Source organism: Budorcas taxicolor, chromosome 17 (genome assembly GCF_023091745.1).
Source record: "Budorcas taxicolor isolate Tak-1 chromosome 17, Takin1.1, whole genome shotgun sequence".
Taxonomy (NCBI): domain Eukaryota; kingdom Metazoa; phylum Chordata; class Mammalia; order Artiodactyla; family Bovidae; genus Budorcas; species Budorcas taxicolor.
Genome location: NC_068926.1, coordinates 58,328,056 through 58,344,004, shown reverse-complemented (window position 1 = coordinate 58,344,004; position 15,949 = coordinate 58,328,056). Strand labels below are relative to the sequence as shown.

General features: G+C 42.6%; 1 protein-coding gene across 2 annotated transcripts; it reads right to left on the bottom strand.

Annotated features, from left to right (window-relative positions):
- Positions 1-383: 383 nt before the first annotated feature.
- SPRING1 (SREBF pathway regulator in golgi 1) lies at positions 384-15,873 on the bottom strand. 2 transcript variants are annotated; one of them, XM_052654771.1, is made up of 5 exons: positions 15,712-15,873; positions 6,200-6,356; positions 3,436-3,587; positions 2,939-3,052; positions 384-887 (listed from the first exon to the last, which is right to left on the bottom strand). In XM_052654771.1, exons 1-5 carry the CDS (start codon positions 15,796-15,798, stop codon positions 804-806), a joined length of 594 nt encoding a protein of 197 aa, XP_052510731.1. In that variant the 5' UTR covers positions 15,799-15,873; the 3' UTR covers positions 384-803. The 2 variants fall into 2 exon arrangements, with proteins under 2 accessions (XP_052510731.1, XP_052510730.1); XM_052654770.1 differs by having other exon boundaries at positions 385-887; positions 15,648-15,873.
- Between the last annotated feature and the right edge of the window lie 76 nt (positions 15,874-15,949).

Here is a 15,949-nt window from a genome sequence, read left to right as displayed (position 1 = left end):
CTTGAGACTCCTGATGTTCCAGGGCTGAGAAGACCAGTCATTTCAACCAGGGCGTAGGAAACAATTAACAAAACCCTCCAGGACAACAGGCAGAATTTCTGGTTAAAACGATGCATGCACATCAGTAAACAAGCATATCCAAATAGACTAGAAAAAAACCTGAGAGCACACAGTGCCAGATGCCAGAAAGTTAGCACAGGATGAGAAGGGAACAGCATCTGAGTTTCTAGACAATTTTAGACGTCAGGGTGCACTCCTGAAGATGCTGTCAAAACAAAACCAAAAATAAACCAGCTTGAGCGAACACGCACGTTTTAAGAGGCCAAAGTTTTAGTGAGTGAAGGGACGATTTCACTCATGAAACTAACTCAAGAACACAAGAAAACAACAAGAACAACAATCTCCTTGTATATATTCCACTGTCAAGGCAAAACATTTTTCTACAGGAAACAGAATTTTCCCACCACTCCGAAGAAGTCCAATAAATAACTTTACAGTGAAGGGCCCGGGGAGAACACACAAGGGGGCCCACATGTTCCCAAGCAGCCGCAGGGCTGAGGCGCCCAAAGCGCCGACGCCTCCGCCAGGTCACCCGCCGTTCTGTCTTTCTCGAATGCGACCCGCTGGCGTTTCCAACTGCTTTACGGAGCAAGTCCATCTGGTCAGCCTGGGGGCGAGTGAGGCCACAGAGCACAACAAAAGAAGTGGTCATACTAAAGTCTTCTCTCGAAGACCAGAGAAAAGCTTCAGGCTGCAAGTTCTTCAGCAGCACGTCCTCCCAGAGGGCCGAGTGCCCCGCAGCATCACGCGGGTAAGAGCTCGGGAGGGCTCTCTCCGTAGCAGTACTTTGCTATGGGGTCCCTGTAGGTGTTCTCGTGCTGCACGCTCTGTTGGCAAAACGGGGGAGAAGAGCGTGGTGAGAGAGAGCGGGACGGCGGCCAGCATATGCGCCCCGCAGGAGCCCAGGTGAGCCCAGCTCCAACATGTCACCAGGGCACCCTCTGCAACCAAGGCGGATGCTCGGCACGGAATGCCAACGAAGGGCATGAGGAAGGACAAGTGTCACAGGACTGCTTCTTTTACACACACTAGTGAGTTTTTTAAAACCCAGCTGTGACTGGGACAACCTGAGACAATAAACTTTCCTCAAATTATTTTAAGTCAGTTAAGATCCAACAGGTGTTTTGCACTTGACCCTGTGCTTCAAAGTAATTCAGTCTCCAGCACTGCACCCTGCAGAGGTGAAGGATACGCACTTCCAATTGCTTCCATCAAGGTTTGTGTACCTAAGGGCTGGCACATGGACAAAACACCACGGTACCACACAAATGACCACACAAATGCTTGACCACATCTGGCCAAGCAAATGAAGTGTGACTACAGATAATCAGCCTCAATGACTAATTTTTCAGCAATTTGTTTTCATACAAGCAACTTGAATTTTTGGCTAGCCAAGAATTCATTAGTTAGTCTAAGACCAAGGCTAAACATCTAAATTGTATTAATCCAATTTGTAGTCATGCAGCCAACTCTGTTTCTTGGGACACTGTTATAAAGGCAAATTGGCAACTGGGAATTTTCTCTTTACAGTGAAAGAGCAAAGTCAGAAAGTTTAGCATCTTCACTCAAGTTTGGAATTAACTCCTGGGTTTTATCAGTTAAGGAAAGTAAACACCTGGCCTTTCTTCTATTTTTCATTTCTCAGAATGAGAGTATGAATCAAAGTCACAGGTTCAAACTTCCTCCACATTTCCTTTAAAGTCTATTCAAATGGAAAGCTCTTTCAGCAAAACAAGGCCATTAGGAATTTCTTCATGTTTCAAATACTCATTATAATCCTTGAAACATTTACCCAACAATGCTAGATGCCTTAAGAGCAGACCAGAGACACAGAGAGTAGCATAAAACCCAGAGGACTACAGAAATCTGGCAAAGGGTGTAAGAGCTCCAGAGAATGGCAACTGAGTCACGTATGTCAGACAGAGCCAGGTCAATCTTGGAGACACCATGAAGGAAAGCCAGAGGAAGTGCGCTTGTATAACGAACACATCTGGTGATTTTACAGAGAGCACTCCAACAACCACCCAATCAAAAAGGCTGAGAGCAGAGGATGGGGAGTCAAAATGCGAAAAGGTTCAGACACTTTCAGCAGCTGGTGCCATGTTTAATGCCCAAAGAGCAAAGCATTTAATGACAACATGCTAGAAAGTACTGAAAGCTTAACAACCTACAGATTTATCTGTGTATTTTTAATACCCACCTGCCCCATGCCCTTGAATCCTAAAATAAACCACATTTTTGTCCCAGAATAACTTAGTACCCACTCTAAACGAGTGGTGCCTGGAAAGCCTTAGTCAAATTTCAGTCAAAGACAGAGGAGAGAGCTTCTCTCAGGAATTTGACTAGTAGGACTTAAAATGCAAACAAGCTAATCAGACAGGGAAGATGCAAGTTAGTTAGACCTTGATTTAAGCAAATATAAATATTTTACATCCCTAAATCATAAAAATCTCACGTTGACATTCTAAATACAGTCAGCCCTCCGTATCCACAGGGTCCGCATACATGGGTTCAACCAACCACAGATCAAAAGTATTTCAAAAAACTCCACAAAGTTCCAAAAAGCAAAACATGGCCTTTACACTGTATTAGTTATTTTAAGTAATCTAGAAATGCTTTAAAGCATACGGGAGGATGGAGGGAGGTAATATGCAAACATTATGCCATTTTATAGAAGCATTTAGGAATTTGGGGTCCTGGAACCAAATATGCTCAGATACCAAGGGATGACTGTACAATTAATCCCCCAAAGTTCCATTTAAATCTCTTCTCCATTATCACCCCCACCAAAGGGCCCCCAGTGTGGATTTTCAAGTTTTCTTCCAGACGTTGATTCCCACCGGCCCACCCTGCCACCAGAGGCATCATGGATACTGACCTGGGATGAGGTCCTGCATTTAGCCAAACACAATTCAAAGTGATCTTCGACTGCCATGAAGAGGTTCTGGAATGCCACAGCTGCCCGGTTGAGGAAGCGCTCCAGGAGGAGTTGCTGTGGAAACAAAAGTTAGTACCTATAATAAATTCCAAACTCAGCAGCACAAGGTAACCTTGGAAACTTCTCCTAAACTAAGAGACGGCTGATGCAGGGAGCGGAGGGAGAGAAAGAGAGGCTTACATGAGCAGGAGGCTGGTGTCCTATTCTTTAGACATCTGACTGGGAATACAACAGCCCACTCTACCAAAGCAAAGCTGGAGGAAAGAGAACTACGTCCTTCCCTTGCAGACAAAGGCTACCTCACAGCAGCCATTTCTGACACCTACACAAGGTTCTCTTCTATTTTCAAAGAATCCCACAGAAAGACTCTAATGCTCAATGTGAAATGCAAGCAGAAAAGTTAAAGGAGTCGCAGCACAAGGAGCAACTCTCCATACCTTGTTGGGCTGCAGGCAGCAGGAGACACAGTACTCGTAGGCGCCGCAGCAGCCACTGGACAAGCAGCCGTCGCAGCAGTACTGCTTTGTGCCAGGGACGTTGATGTTACAGCAGCCATTCACCAGCAGGTCTTTCCTCTCACAAACGTAACCTGAAAGTCAGAAACTAGCCTGAGTATAGACCTAGCAGTCCCCTACCTGTGACCAGGGGTGATCACACGGCGGCAATCAAAGTCCTGCTCCCAAAGAACATGAAGCCGGAGTCTGGAGTCAGAAGCATCCTCAAGACCATAGAGTTTGGAATCAGACGGTGTCCAGTCAGAGCTTGCAACCTGCATGCAGCAGTTTATAGGAAACACAGACTCCTATTTTATAAGTAGGCTATATACATCCTAATCCACCTAAATGACCTTTTAGTCTGCGGTCACATATTTGATTTAATCATCACATGGCCTTTGTTTCCCTGTTCTAACCTATGCAAGCCAATTTTTCATCTATGCCTGGAGAAAAATGTAATGCTTTTCCAAACAAAAATCTGAAGAGAGGAAAAAAAACAAAGTGTTCATTCCTGAAAATGAGATCCTCCTAGATTAAAAAAACAAACAAACAAAAAACTTCACACACACTTTTTATAAATGCCTTTCATATACTTGCCATTTCACATTTAACCTTTAGAAACTGATTTAGGCTGTTTTTAAGTATACAGAGCAGGGATTCAATTAGCCCTCAGGATTAGGGAATGCCAGTACTCTATAAGACCCAAGGAATAAAAATCCTAATTTCCTCCACTCGTCATCTAAATAGACCCCCTCCAACTTAGTTCATGCATTCATATTCAACTTTAAGAAAACAATGTCCTCACAAAAGCAAACTTATTTTTCATAGCTGCTAAAGAGACAATTCTCTACACACTTCTGGGAGTGGGACAAGAAAATGTAAGAATAAGTCCACGAGGGACCCCACCTGGCCCATGGGCAAACTCCCAGGTGCAGGCTCAGGCCCACAGGTGCACATAGGTGCAGAGCAGCTGTTCCTCACATCCTTCCATTCCAAATGCCCCAGCTTCATAATCCTCAGAGAATGAGACCTCATGAAGCAAGAGGTTGTTTTCAGAAACCGTTCTGGAAAACACAGTCTGTGCAAAAGCAGGAGGCACCAGTAAAATAACAATGGAAGAGGCAAGAAGGGCCCTCACTTCATACTAGGGAAACTGAGGCCTATGAGAAGCCGATCCCATTTATCTGGGTGCTGGCGCTTCTTTTCGCCACTGTGGTAGTTTTAACTATGTGGTTTTGTCTTCTAAAATAAGAGAGTATGATCCTAATGTCACATTAAATGTTTCTGGGATTCTTCCTAACTATTCTTACTCATCTTCATAGGAATTACAAATTAAAAATCCAAATAAACCAGCATGTTCCTTAAAATTCTGCCCCAAATGATAAATAGAGAGCATCTTATCATGTAATCTGTCAGAAAGATGTAAAATATTACCCTTGTTGAAATGATTTTTCTGCCCTTTTCTCTTTTCCAGGTTGTAAGTGTTGGCATCTCAGGTCTTCTATTTTTCCCCAGTACAATCTGTCAATATTTAGCTTTGAAACCAGATCTTTCTAACTTCTGGTGAAAGAAAGCCCATCAAGATTTCTCCTTTTGCACCTGGAGAAATGCACTCTTACAGACATTATTTCCAACAAGGAGTCCTGTGAAATCACAATCTCAGTGTATGCTGCTCCTGACTGGGAAACCAACTTATAACCTTTGCAAAGTTTCTAACTTTATTGGTTGTCTTACTGAATAAGGTGTAACTCTGGCAACACTCATGTTGGTGGCATCTGCTCGCTAAAACACAAAAATTTCCTGCAAGTTTTCTTTATTACACTGTTTATCTCCTCTCGTGTATTCATGGAGGTAATATAAAACATATCGTTCCTGGATTTTTATTGATTAGTTCTTGGAACTTTTTACTTAAGAAATCTGACAGTCTTTGTCTCATTTGAATTAATCAGAGGGCAATCATTCTTTTGCTAGCTATGACCAAAGGAAAAGACAAACTGTCATTTATAACCTAATATTAAATAATAAAGTCAAGGCATAAGATTTCAAGCTTTCTCACTGGGTATCATACAAACTAAAGTCTGTAAGAAAAAAAGCACTGAATTCCAACTTCAGTCCTGGTCTTAGTCCTAGGTCTACCCCTGCCTGACTAGCTGGGTCATACTGTGGAAGTAGCTTCCCTTAACTGAACTTTACTCTATTTAAACAAAACACATGTTATTTGCAATTTAATCTGCTTTTCCAATGTAACCTTAAAAACAGACCTCAACACTGCTTAGTCTTCCTGATTCTTTCCTTTAATCCCAAATAACCTCATATGCTCTGACACCTTTGAGATCTTTTAGGAAAACGTTTTTTTTCTTAATTATTTTACTGGGGTTGCAAACTTTAAAACACACACACATATGCACTGTAGTCTCATCCTAAAGACAGTACCTGTCTTCATTTTGTTGAGCTTCATCATGTATCAATGAAGACTCTAATTCAAGGTTACTGTTATCAATTTCAGTATTGTTAGGTTTATAATTCATTTGTTCTGAGACTAAGAGCAAAATTTACTCTTGCAAAACAAACCAGATTATTTGCAAACCACCAGCTGAAAAAGGAAAAAAACCCACAAAACAACTGAAGAATTCTGACCACTGTTTGGATAATCGACATTAAGGAAAAGTGGCACCAGACTGCAGAAGAGGAAGGGAGCCAGCCTTACCCAGTTCATCTGTGATGAGGTGTTTCCCCTGAATGGAGTTGCGGCACTGGTTGCTGGGCCGACTACTATTGCCCAAATTAAACTGTACTTTCCATGGGATGGGTTGATCGTGGTCTTGGACCTGGAGGAGATTCCGATCTCTCACTGCCCTCTCCTCCTACAAAGAAACCATAAATGAGAAGGTTAAACTATTGTTTCTTGCATTTTCACCAATTTTTCATATAAACTACAGTAACAGGACAAAAACAATATAAAAAAGCTTGCACAACAGGATACCTCACTTGGTATAAGAAAAGTCTGGGCCAAAGTCATTTTTAAAAAATGCAAAATAAACCTGAAGGAAGAAGTAATAAATTAGGGCTATGCTTCAAAACTTACATAAATGCCCCTAGATTAAGTACACATTATAAATGGGTACAAAAGCATTAATTTCTTCAAAAAATTTGGAGGGGAAGAGTTTTGAACTTTCTGACAGCAAATCATTTAAAAGATTTTTTATGTTAAAAGTAAACATTTACATTGTGGAATAGAATGTAAAATCTGAATACACTTTTAAAATAAAAGAGGAAACTTCAAAAAAACTTTCCAACTGTCATTTCAGACAATACTGGAACATATCACAGGTAACAAGGTTACTTTAATTTGCAGTGAGGAACAGTGGCAAACTAAATGGGAACTCTGAATTAAGAGCTTGATTTTAGGTGCAAGAGCATGGAAACTTGCAAATTTTTTCTATGAAAAAATACTAAGTACATGACCCTTGGGGCTCCCCAGGTGGCGCCAGCGGTAAACAACCTGCCTGCCAATGCAACAGACACGAGACACGCAGGTTTGACCCCTGGGTCAGGAAGAGCCCCTGGAGGAGGGCACAGCAACCCACTCCAGTATTCTTGCCTGGAGAATCCCTTGGACAGAGGAACCTGGTGGGCTACAGTCCACTGGGTTGTAAAGAGTCGAACATGACTGAAGCGACTTAGCAAGCAAACAAAGTGATCCTTAGAACATATATCTTTCTTTACAAAAGACACCCACGTCAGACAGCCTTTACCTAGACATGCAAAGTGAGGAGCTTCTCTAGAGGCAAGAGTTTAGACCTTTTCTCCTAGCCCCCACGTTGCAGTTAGACTTTCCAAACTGCCTTGTTATACTCTTAAGACAAACTAAGTAAGGTGCCCAAGAGCCAAAACACAGACCATGCCATCTTCTGATTCAGGAGACAGCCATCTTCTGAATTACTCAACCTATCTATTGTTGGAAAACAAAACAATGATAAGACTCCCTCTGAGAGAGGTTGTGTATATGGGTGTGTATATGTGGGTCCCTAGTGGCTCAGTGGTGAAGAATCTGCCTGCAACACAGGGTTCAATCCCTGAGTTGAGAAGATTCCCCGGAGAAGGGAACGGCAACCCACTCCAGTATTCTTGCCAGGGAAGTCCCATGGACAGAGGATAATTTAACCATTCTACCATTTTGATAGAACTCTGTGGCTTTTGCCATTAAGAATGATCTGTCATGTGTCATTGAGCAAAAGGGACTAACCTTGAAAGTTGATGACAAAGGTTATACTTTAAGACAACAGAAAAGAGTTATTTTTCTGGGAAGAGTTATTTAATATTTACAACATGCATATCCACATATACTTTGGCACAGCAAACACATTTTTGAAACCTAGCCTCTAGAAAGTACCAATATGTAAGGGTGTATTAGGATGTCCACTATAGGACTGTTTATGTGATAGAAAAAAAAAACAGGAACCCCAACCACAAAGAATTGATTGAATAAACATGTATAGCTATGGCTATTACCAAAAAAAAAAAAAAACTGACATGACTGATGTGTATTTACCTACAGTAGGAGTCCTTAAACATGACTTGCACATTAGATTATATAGGACACTTAAATTCTGATTCCCGAGTCCAACTCCAGACTAAGTAAAAAGCTCTGTGGGTGGGGCCTGGGAGTCATTATTTTTTCAAAGCACTCAGATGATATTAATAAACAGGGCTGCAGATCACTGATGTCCTTAGTATATTAAGCTAAAACACAAGTTACAGAATAATGTGCATATTACCACATGTTGTATTACAATAATAACTGTATTAATGTATACATACAGGATTGTTTAAGAGCTGAGATAAAGGCATGGAAAGATACACTACAGACCATTAACATGGAAAGGACAGGTGATTATTACCATCTTTCATCTTTGGAAAAGTTTCATTTTTAATTTAAAGTAAAATGATAAAAGTTATTAAAAACATGGTTATTAACAATAGGTGACACTACTGAGGAATCTACAGGAACTCTACCCTTGAAACTTCTCTGTAAACCCATAATTATTCCAAATTAAGTTTATTATTTTAAAAAACCATGATTACCAATCTGAAAGACATAAATATCCCACAATCCCATTACTTAAATAAAGCTGTAGCCATTTCTGCATATTAACTTCTAGCCTTTGACCCCAGCATTTATACTACAAATTAGGATGCTTCACATTCAGCTCCTCTTGACACTAATTGGATGGTAAACGATTCAAGTATCTACATTATCTTGATAATCATTTTCAAGGCTATATAATAATCCATCATGTTGATATGCTGTAATTTAGTAAATACATCCTCTACAGATCAATGTTTCTGCCTGCCCCAGGTTTTTGTTATCATAAACAGCACTGCAATAAAAATGGAGACCTTTTGCTTATTCTCTTGCATCATTTATGGTAGGAATTATTATTAGAAGTAGAGTTAATGCTATAATTCATTTCAGTCACTCAGTTGTGTCTGACTCTTTGTGACCCCATGGACTGCAGCACACCAGGCTTCCCTGTTCATCACCAACTCCCAGAACCTACTCAAATTCATGTCCATTGTGTCGGTGATGCCATCCAACCATCTCATCCTCTCTCACCTCCTTCTTCTCTTGCCTTCAATCGTTCCCACCATCAGAGTCTTTTCCAATGAATTAGTTCTTCACACAGTGCTAGATAATTTTCCAAAAGTTATATATGCCACTTATAACATTACCAGCATTTAAATAACACTGTGCCACACCAGTACTGAATTTTGCTCCTTAATTTACTAAAGATAAAACAATCCTACCAGGTGGCTTTAATTTCTATTCTGCCCCCTCTCTTTTGGGATTTCCTGGTAGCTGAGCTGGTAAAGATTCCACCTGCAATGCAGGAGACTCCGGTTCAATTCCTGGGTTGGGAAGATCCCCTGGAGAAGGGACAGGCTACCTACTCTAGTATACTTGGGCTTCCCTGGTGGCTCAGCTGGTAAAGAATCCGCCTGCAATGTGGGAGAACTAGGTCCAATCCCCGGGTTGCGAAGATTCCCTGGAGAAGGGAAGAGCTACCCACTCCAGTATGCCGGCCTGTATAGTCCATGGAGTCACAACGAGTCGGATATGACTGAGCTACTTTCACTTTCCCCTCTTTTGTTTCTTTTGAACTAGCATCAGCATGAACAAGATGGGTTATACAAAAACAACATCAGTATTACTTGGTTGGGGGAAGAATGGGAGCTAAATGCAGAAGCCTTGGGAATACGGACAAACCACTTAGGTGCACACTGCTTAACCACCTGTAAATTCATGCTCCTCTGCTCTGTTGGGGCTGTATCAGTTAATGACATAATCAAGCTATGTGCAAGCTAAACTGCACTTCAAATGCTACCCTAGATAAATTAATAGCCATAAAGACTTAAGAGGCTGGTCAAAGTACAGTAAACTGGATTTACAGTATAGCAAGGTTGAAAGTGCTCTTCAAATTACTCTCAAACTTTCCTGTTATTCCTCCTGAAAGAAAACAAGCGTTCATGGTCAAGGGCATTCCAGAAGGGCCTCTTCCACATTACTATGATCCTGGTAAACAGGAAGGCAAGGCTCCCAGCATTTGAGATTGTTTTCAAACCTGAATATTCACGACCTTGCCAAAAGGATTGGGTCAGAGTTCTACAACCAGAAAAGACTGTACAAGACAGTGTGTGAGACATAATGACGGAAGTAATGAATTAGCACATTTGTTTTTCCAAAGGCCCACTTTTACAACGATGTGGTGAAGGGGCATTGAAGGGATTCCTTCACTGAACAGGCAGCTTTAAACCTTTCCCCAGCTGGTCCACCTACCCTAACAGGCTGTCTCAATTTTAAACATCTCCTCCCAGTATGTTTGTATTTTCTCATTTCAGATCCATCCAAAGGTATGAAGTTCTTACAATGTGTTAAGGATATAGAAACAAAGGTAGCTGGGTTCTCTATTTTCAAAGTGCCTCCAGAATTTTCATAAACTACAAGCAACTATAGAAATGTTTTATTACTAATGTATATTACTTAACCTCTGATTTAAAAGGGTGTATATTGATAACTGGGGCTTCCCAGGTGGTGCAGAGGTAAAGAATCCACCTTCCAATGCAGGAGACACAAAAGACAAGAGTTTTGATTCCTGGGTTGGGAAGGTCCCCTGGAGCAGGAAATGGCAACCTGCTCCAATATTCTTGCCCGGAAAATTCCAAGGACAAGGGAGCCTGGTAGGCTGCAGTCCATGGGGCAGCAAAGAGTCAGACACAACTGAGTGACAGAGCACATGAGCACATGCACTAATAGCCGTTCTATTTTTCAGGAGCTAGCCTAAGGGACAAATGAGATACGTGTCCCATGTATGCAGGAAGGTACCTGAGCACAAGGCATTGTCATTAAAAGACTCGCTTCTGATTCTCAAAAGTAAAAGCAAAAAAAAAGGGAGCTAAAGGCCAGAGGGAATCCCAAATGTCCAATATTTGGGGAATGACAAATAAATATAACCTGATCATGGAAAATTTTAGTTATAAAAAATTTATACTTAAAGCTTTTAAAGATGGGGAAAATGCATACATGTTAAGTGAAAAAAGAGTGTGCCCCAATTATATGTTTAAAATATGAAAATGAAGAAAGAAAATATGCCCAAATATCAATGAATCCCTCTGGTTGCTGAGATTAAAGATAACTGCTTTCCTTGTCTAACCTGTGCAGCACTTTACAAACTCTGAAAGGTATATGTACTTTCGTGATCAGTGAAAAACAGAAAACACAGATTAGCAACTCTTATGATTTATTACACTTCAGACAGTGTCTAACTTGAAACCAATTTACATACTTAATTACTTAAAAGATGATGATGTTCATGTATTCTGAAGTAGTTATGCAAATAGCCCTGACACTTTCAGAACTGCACTACGTGAACAACTATGAGAACAGTTATTTACATGAGAGGACCTCTAAGGACCCTTCTGACTCCAAGACTGGGATTTCTTTAATCTCAGCTCAAATGCCCCAAAGAGTTAGGCCCACCTTGCTGCTCTATCGTAGTACCTTGTTTTGTTTTCTTTATATTACTAATTGTTATGTGAAATAATCCTGCTCATTTGCCATTTCTACCCCTCACCCCCTACAGAATACAGGCTCCTGGAGAGTCAGACTACATCTGCTTTGCCCCCCACTGTATCACCATCATCTAGCAGACATTGCCTACTGCAGTTGGTTTTCACTAAAACATTTGTTAAATCAGTGTGCCCAAGTCACCTGGCACCCAGCCCTCTCCCCCAATGACATCCCCACCAAGGTCACTAATTTCTCTTGTGTTCCCATACCTACAATTTAAACCATCCCCCAAAGCATTAACATGAAAACCAAAGAAAGGAGGAATTCAAAGCTGTAGAGAATAATCAACTATCTCTAGGCAAAAAGTGGCTGCATCTGCTCCAAGAGTTCAGTCTCACTGAAGCAGAGCTAAGGATCATATGAAGCTTTGGAGTTTTTCAGTCTCCTCTCAATTAATTCTAACCACTCCCACCCCGCCTTCCTGTCCAATAGATAGCACAGCTCTGTTACAGATGGAGCCTGAGTCTAGGCAAAACGGAGCCCACTTGCCTCAAGCCACTGATCTCAGGAGTGCCGAAGACCAAAACAGCAGCAGAGAACAGAGCCAGCAAGCAAACTCACACATGTGTAAGAGCATCAGTCAGATTGGGATGATGTTCATCTCACAAAAGTCCACGGACCCTTTATACTCTTAAAAATTATTCAGGACTTCAATATGTGGGTCACTGAGGGTTATGGCTATTGATAGTCATCGTATTAGAAATTAAAACATAACTTCTTAAAATATTTAAATAAGCTATTTGTTTAAAAATAACAATAATAAGCCCATTACATATCAACAGGTTTTCATGTGCGTGTGGGAAAAGAATGTTTTTTCAAAACAAAAATATGTATTTGGTGAGATGAGAAAATGTTTTTACGTGTCTGCAAATGTTTTTAAAGCCTGGCTCAATAGAAAACAGCTGGATTCTCACAACTCCCTCTGCATCCAATCTATTGCAATATATTGTTCGGATTGAAGCTTATGAAGAAAATCTATCTCATACAGATGTGTAGTTGGAAGTAGAATATTTTAGTGGTTTTTCCAGATAATTATGGATAATCTTTGATAGTACATCAAAACTTGACAAGTATAGTTTCTTAAAAGTTCACTGCAAATGGTATGGCCACTTTGGAAAACAGCCTGGCAGTTCCTCAAAAAGTTAAACAGAGTTACCAAGTGACCATCAATTCCACTCCTAGGACCATACCCAAGAGAACTGAAAATCTATTTCCAAACAAAACCTTGTACACCAGTGTTCATGGCAAATAGTCAAAAAGTAGAAACAAGTCAGTATTCCTGCCCTGCGAATTCCATGGACAGAGGATCCTGGCGTGCTACAATTCATGGGGTTGCAAACAGTTGCAACTAAGCAACTAACACTTTCACTACTTTCACTTTTTTCAGATACAAGGCAAGTCTCCATCAGACAAAATGTGGTAGATGTTTACAGGAGTATTATTCAGATATAAACTACTAATACATACTACAAGATCGATGAGCCTTGAAAACACAAGCTTTTAATTGAAAGAAGCCAGACACAGAAGACACACAGTACGATTCCATTTATACGAAATGTTCAGCATAAGTGAATCCATGGAGACAGAAAGTTGACTAGCGATTGCCAAGGGCTTAATGGGCAGAAATAGAGAGATCATGGCTAACATGTTTTTTAGGCCATGGGGTAATTGGATCCAAAAAAATCTACAAAACGAAAACAGTTGTGAACAGTTTTAGGGACTCAGAATCATCCCCCACTACCCCCCAACACACACACCTCTATGATTGTGGCCATAGATCAAAAGTTAAAAAAAAACAAATACCAGGACACCAGAGTAAAAGGTAGTTGTAGTGAGAATTCCCTGGTAGTCCAGAGGTTAGGACTTCGCATTTTCACCCAAGGGCCTGGGTTCAATCCCTGGTCAGGGAACTAAGATCCCACAAGCCTCATGACATGCCCATCCACAACCAACCCTCAAAAAAGGAGACTGTAGGGAAAGTAAAAGAGTAGACAGCATCTGAGTCAATAAAGGAAAAATCAGTGGGAGTGTGCCAAACTGGGAAGAAAGGAAGCCACCCAATTATAAAGATTTGATTGTTCAACCAATATCTGAATAACCACGATAGTGTCTGGCAGTATTCTAGAGACTGGGATTCTATGAACACCACAAAGTCCCTGTTCTCCAAAAAATTATGTTCTAGAAGGGAGAGTGAGGGGAAACAGATAAACAAACAAATGATCCAGAAATCCTCAGTAAGTGATTTCTACCACAAAAAAAATTAAAGAACGACTATGGACAAGAAACTGAAGTCACTGAGACTGTGTCACCTGGTGTGACCTGGGGCAGTAACAGTAAGCCTCACTTGAATTAACAAGACTCACCATGCAGAGATCCTGGAACTGAGCCTGGAGTTTTACCTAAATGCAAGGGGGATCCAAAGAATTGTATCTTCTTTTCTATTCAGATGATCATCCCCTCCCGCTGATAGAGAAAAAACTATAGGACAAGAAAGAAAGCAGAGACCTGTGGGTGGGCCCCTGCAGAGGTCCAGGCAGCCTGCCCTAGGGTGGCTGCGGTGACAACTGGGAGAGAAGAACAGATTCGGGATCTGCTGTGGAGGCAGAGGAAATGTTTTGCAGGCGAGGAGTGAGATAAAGTAAAGCAGCAAGTATTTGTGGCCGGACTACCTGAGGAACAGTAACTAGTGAGCCTGGGAAGACTGGAGAGGAAGTGCAGGTGCTGGAGAATCAGGAGTTTGGTTTTGGACAAGAAAGAGGAGCTGACAATACATTCAAAAGGGACTCAAGCAGGCAACTGGACAGAAGAACCTGGGGGTTTCTGAATCCGTGGAGGTTGGAGTTAGAAATTAGGATAGCCAACAGCATACAGTTGGTATTGAAACCAACGGTGCTAGAGGTGAGCAACGGCAGGTGGGAGGGAGGCAGGGGGCTGAGTCCCTGCTCACCGTGGCACCCTCGGGACAGACAGGGGACAGCATGTGACCACGAGAAGGTGTCTGTGAAGTTGTGAAAACACACATCCAAGAAGCACTGAGTTCACAGGAATGTCACCCACACGTCCTAGTCACCAGAGGAAGCTTGTAACACAGGTGAAAAGTGGGATACAGTTCTCTAATTTCCCTTTTTACAGCTTCCCCACCCACCTGCTAAAACTAGGGTGACCATCTCCTTTACTGATTTTTTTTTTTAACTTAGAAAATAACTGCTTTACAATACTGTACTAGTTTCTGCCGTCCAACAACGTGAAACAGCCGTTAAGTATACATATATTCCCTCCCCTGTTTGGTAATTTTCTATTCACTGATACATTCTATTTAGGAACTTGACTCTTGAAAATGAAAAGGGGAGATTTTTTAAACTCCCATCAGAGCAACAGCATAAAGCAGGGTTGTCCCGGGTACCCTCTGAAGTAGGCTCATTCGTTGTAAAAACCCAAACGCTCCTACCGATTTCTAAACATCCTGCCCGTGCTCTGGGTAACATTTCCCACCAAAGCTCTCCGCCTTTTCTTTCAGAAATCCGCACAGAAAAGAAAAACTCAGGGGGTAGCCAGGTGAAAACAAAATTCCACCCAACCCTGTTTTGTATAGGAAGGGAACCGCGGGGGTCCTGGCGATCACTGAGCCCCGAAATTAAATAAAAACCAGGCACACCGGCGCTGGCCTCGCAGCTTGGCTACTTATAGCCCAGGAATCTCCACCTTCCCCAGTCTCCAGGTTCCCCCGCTACAATACGGGGACAGTACACCTACACCCTACCCCAAACCTCCGTGAGGATGAAAGGAGAAATGCCAGCCCCGCTCAGCCCTGGAACCGGCAGGTGAGAAGCCCTGGGACCGGCAGGTGAGAAGCCCTGAGGGTGAAAAGAACAGCGTTAGAGGCCCATCACAGCGGGCTCGAGTCCCAGCTCTGTCCCAACCAAAGGGGCAGGTCCCTTCTGCCGTCTCAGCCCCGGCGCGCCGGACACTCGGGCAGCGCGGCTGCAGAGGCAGCTTCCCTCACCCGGGCAGCCGGGGCAGCACTGACCTGCTTGAAGGTGCTGGTGAGGAAGTAGACCAGCGAGAGCCCGAAGACCAGGGCAAGCACCCACCTCTTCCGCAGGAGCCGGCGCCACACCATAGCCGCCAGGTTCACCATCCCGGCGCGGAGCGGGGCAGGCCCGGGGCCCCGGCGGCATGGCCCCTACACGGCCGGCAGCCCCATGGCTCGCGGCGGGCGACGGCCCCGCGGCCCTCAGCCCAGCCAGCTCCCGTCAGCCCCCTCTCACCTCCCACGTGACTCCGCCCCACGCACCGCCTCCTCACCTCTCGCGTCACCCGCCGGGCCTC

Excerpts from the sequence above, each read along its gene's own strand:
- SPRING1 (XM_052654770.1), bottom strand. The coding sequence starts at position 15,758 with ATGGTGAACCTGGCGGCTATGGTGTGGCGCCGGCTCCTGCGGAAGAGG. Across the intron at positions 3,053-3,435 it reads GCTGCCTGCAGCCCAACAAG|CAACTCCTCCTGGAGCGCTT; the intron begins GTATGGAGAGTT and ends TTGTTTCCACAG. Across the intron at positions 888-2,938 it reads AATGCAGGACCTCATCCCAG|AGCGTGCAGCACGAGAACAC; the intron begins GTCAGTATCCAT and ends TTTTGCCAACAG.